The following is a 3,988-nucleotide window of genomic DNA, read 5'->3' as shown; positions in this document are numbered from 1 at the left end:
AAAAAAAAAAAGAAAGAAAGAAAAAAGAATTAAGATACTTTTAGCAAGTTTCAACCATATCTGATACCAACATGAAGTAACAATGAGTTTCCACAAAGATTTGTTTCTTGGTATTTCCTTTGCTGTTTAAGAGATTTGACTGCTCTTCAAGCACTAGTGGTTGGATTAATATGTGCCATTGCTGGGGAACTAGGGACACACTGTTCATGTGCATTTCAAAATAGATGAATCTTCCAAGGGTACAATTAGAGTAACTTACATTTTTAAAAGCATAATCTCTTAAAGGGTTAGGGGTACAAGGTCAAAAGAGAATGCTATTGTTATTTTATTTTTTAAAAATTTTTGTTGAACGTGAGAACTGTTTATAATGTCAAGTACTAGTTTCTGAAAGCAGCAATTCGGAAGTGCTCTGGCCAGCACTGGTGGAAAGTCATTAGAAAAAAAAAAACAAAAACAACAACTGTGTGAAACATTCTAATATGCTAAATATGGTGCCTCGTGACTCCATTTGTAGTTTTAAAATTAGTATAGCACATGGATGGGTATTTTTCCATTAGGCTCTTACGGAGTGCATTGAATAGCCTTTCACACTGACTCTGCTCATGTTTTAATGCTTTTCCTGTTAATTTGTGACAGTTTTTACAAGTTGTATTTTTCTCAATATTTTTCTCTGTCTAGTTGTCTTTTTCGTTTATTTAGTTGTTTTATTGGGTATTTGAAATTTTATCTTGTCAAATCTGTATCTTTTTATTGAAATTCTTTGTAATATATTTAAGTGTTCTGTTATGCCCTTTCAAGATTTAATAAGTATTTTGTTCTATTTTCTTGTGAATTGAGATTTATAGTCAACTCTTTAAATAGGTTAATTTATTTTAGTCTAGGATGTAAAGTGATGGTTGAAAGTGGTTTTTTTCCTGCCAAAGAGCGAAATTGCTTTCTCAGGACAATTTCTTTCCTTTCCATTTATCATTTAATGTATACTTTAACAATATTTAAATTTTTTATTCCATATAATGAATTTTAATTCTGGATGCTCTATAGCTGTTACTCATAAGATGCCTTGGCAAACAGCTGAATGACCATCCTAGCTAAACAAATCAACCGTATCAACCCTCCACAAATACATAGAAAATTATCCACAAACATAGCTTTTCAAGAAAACCAATCAAAACGGGAAGAGACGGTAGAGACTGAGTATGTTAACTTTCTCCACAGGTCTGGTCTTGATTTATTTTAAGGCACATGGGTCACTGCATTTTTTCTGGACCGTGTTAAGCCTCAGTCATTTGTGACCAGCCAGCCTCACATCAGCTAAATCCTTTCTTTGAAAGCTGTCCCAGAAACTGAATACATACGTACATACCTTTTCAACTAATTCCTCTACGTCAGACAGAAGGCTTTTCATCGTGCTCTCAGCATTGTTGATTTGTATCTTTCTTAGGGCGTATTGGTTTTCTCTTTCTGACAATTTTGTCTACAGGAAAATGTGTTTTGAAAATAATTAGTCAATGTGCACACCAGGTTTTTAAAAACGTACATAAAACTCTTTCAGTGTAAGAGGACTCAGATTAGAGCGTGAGGCTCTTTTCTCAAAACAGTGGGGTCCACAGGCTGCTGCAGCCTGGTGTGAAGGGTGGGGTCTGCAGAAGGGACTGAGGCCCTTAGGGACTAAAATTCTGCAAGCTCCCCTCACTAGACTAGGGATGCTGGTCAGGGACTGGGTTGACCATGGGGAAAGGGCTCCTTTTCCTGATTTGTACAAAGGTACAATATAGGCTGGTGGTGACCCTGGGTGTCTGAGCTTTAGAATTTTAATTTTGTTGGGTCTGGAAGAACGGACCAACCCACCAGGATTGATGTAAATGGAGTACAGAAATTAACTTTTTTCATTTTAATGCAAGTCTCTTTATTTCAGAGCCCTTGCTTTCTCCTTTTTCATTTTTGAGGAGGTGGGTCTAAATGTGACTTTACCGAGATTACTTGGGAGTGAGCCCTTCGATCTTGACACTGACTTCCTGTCTGCTGTAATGATTCCTGTCTTGAAGTTGTGCCTTTGAGGAAAGAGAATCTGAATGGTTTCAGGAGGCCTGGATCTGGGTGACTCCCCTGGGAGGTAGTGTCTTTATGTGTTCCAAAAGGTAATTTTGGACAAGAACAATTTCAAAGTTTAGAATAAAATTCACAATAAGATTCTATCCAGGCTGCAATATAATTTTTGTTTTTGTTTACACTTTACATATTTGGCCAACTGCTATGGATATCATTTGCACCTCCAAAAAGCAGTGAGTACTTAGTATGCCAGGTACTGTTCTAACTTCTCTACACATATCAATTCATTGAATTCTCTCAACAGTCCATGAGATAGATGCAATAATTATTCTCAATTCCGTATGAGGAAAATGAGGGATTAAAGAGGTTAAATAACTTATCTACGGTCACACAGCTAGTGGGTGTCAGAGCTGGGATTTGAACACAAGTAATCTAGTTTCAAAGTCCGTGCTCTTAATCATTTTCCTAAATTGACTAACGAAGTAGAACAATGTGCTGGTGTTAATTCTATTTTCCCTCAGATAATGATCATTGTTTTAAAAATATCATTTGGTTGTGATAGAAGCCCATGATTTAGTGGGAAAGAAAACTTTTAAATCCTAGCTATAGAAGGACCTTTATATAGTCATCCCTTGGTAGTTGTGGAAGATTGGTCCCAGGACCCCGTGGGGATGCTGCAGTTCCTGATACAAAATGGCCTAGCGTTTGCAGATAGTGTATGCACATCCTCCAGAATAGTTTAAATCATCTCTAGATTACTTATAATGCTACTTATAATACTAACACAATGTCAATGCTATTGTAAATAGTTGTTATACTGTATTTTTCATTTCATTATTGTTGTATTTTTTATTGTTTTTTAAGTATATTTTCCATCTGAGATTGGTTGAATCTGAGGATGTGGAACCTGTGGATATGGAGGGCCAACTGTATTCCTGTATTTTTTTTTAATCTGTTGGCTGCTTTTAACTTGTTTACTAGGCATTAACCAGTAGATCTATGAGGAGAAACAAGGTATGTGTGTATGTCTGTGCATTTGAGTGTGTGAGTATGAGAAAACGAGAGAGAATGTGTATAAATGAGAAGGAGAGGTGGGTGGGTGATGGGGTGAGGAGAGAGAGAGAAACAGAAGGATGCTTCTACACAAACTCAAAACCTTGCAAATTAAGGCTAAGGAAATGGTAGCCTTGTGGTACCATTTATGGTAATGACTTGAACAAGTAATGTGTGGCTGCACCAAGGAAATAAGTATTTCTCTTTCCTCAGTAGTTTTGTGCGTAGATACTAGTCTTTTAGTCATTTCATTTCCCATATAACCTCTTTTGTAAACAGCAGCTCTTGTTTGGCCCAAGCTCATAGTTACAATCAACTTTTCATAATTTCCTATGAAATTACTTATGTTTTGTATGTTAGACCTGCAGGTCTAACAACCTGTAATACAGGTATGAGACTCAGATACAAAAAGGGGTAGAAGGAATTGCTAGCTGCGGGCCTGTGAAGCCAGGATGAAAACAGAGTGGAAGGTAGAACATTCCTGCGTACTTTGAGGAGGTAGATGGTGGCGTTGATTTCATTCACGTGCCTATGAGCGGCGGCCCCAGAGGATACGCTCAGCACCCCGGATTTGCCTTCCTCAATGGAGAGTGCTGCTAACCGCAGGTCATCAGTCAGGTCCCAGACGCACTTATCACAGCCTGGAGGTGAAACATTTCTTCAGAATCACGAGTCAAAGCATGCTGAAAGCAGGCTGTTTTAGCAGAACATAATTCTCTATCTCCTTGGTTAATACCATTTTTATTTTTGTCTCTCTTGTCAGGCTTTAGTGTCTTGCTTGGCATTAGCTAGTGAAGACAGCTATTGGCTAGATGCCCCTCCTCTCCTATTAGCTTTTCTCAGTCAGTATTCAAGGGCTAGCACTAACCTTCTCCCCACCCAGAGA

At 37.8% G+C, this 3,988-nt stretch overlaps 1 protein-coding gene across 4 annotated transcripts in view; it reads right to left on the bottom strand.

Moving 5' to 3' along the window:
• LAMA4 (laminin, alpha 4) overlaps nt 1-3,988 on the bottom strand; it is a 158,306-nt gene that overhangs the window by 78,478 nt on the left and 75,840 nt on the right. For all 4 annotated transcript variants that reach the window (XM_011970603.1, XM_011970605.1, XM_011970602.1 and 1 more), the window contains exon 9: nt 1,364-1,474. In XM_011970603.1, the coding sequence (XP_011825993.1) occupies nt 1,364-1,474 (111 nt within the window). The remainder of the gene's footprint in view (nt 1-1,363; nt 1,475-3,988) is intronic.

This window comes from Mandrillus leucophaeus, unplaced genomic scaffold, assembly GCF_000951045.1.
Source record: "Mandrillus leucophaeus isolate KB7577 unplaced genomic scaffold, Mleu.le_1.0 Scaffold96, whole genome shotgun sequence".
Classification (NCBI taxonomy): domain Eukaryota; kingdom Metazoa; phylum Chordata; class Mammalia; order Primates; family Cercopithecidae; genus Mandrillus; species Mandrillus leucophaeus.
Note: the sequence above shows the minus strand (reverse complement) of the source record. Positions and strands in the feature narration are given on the sequence as shown.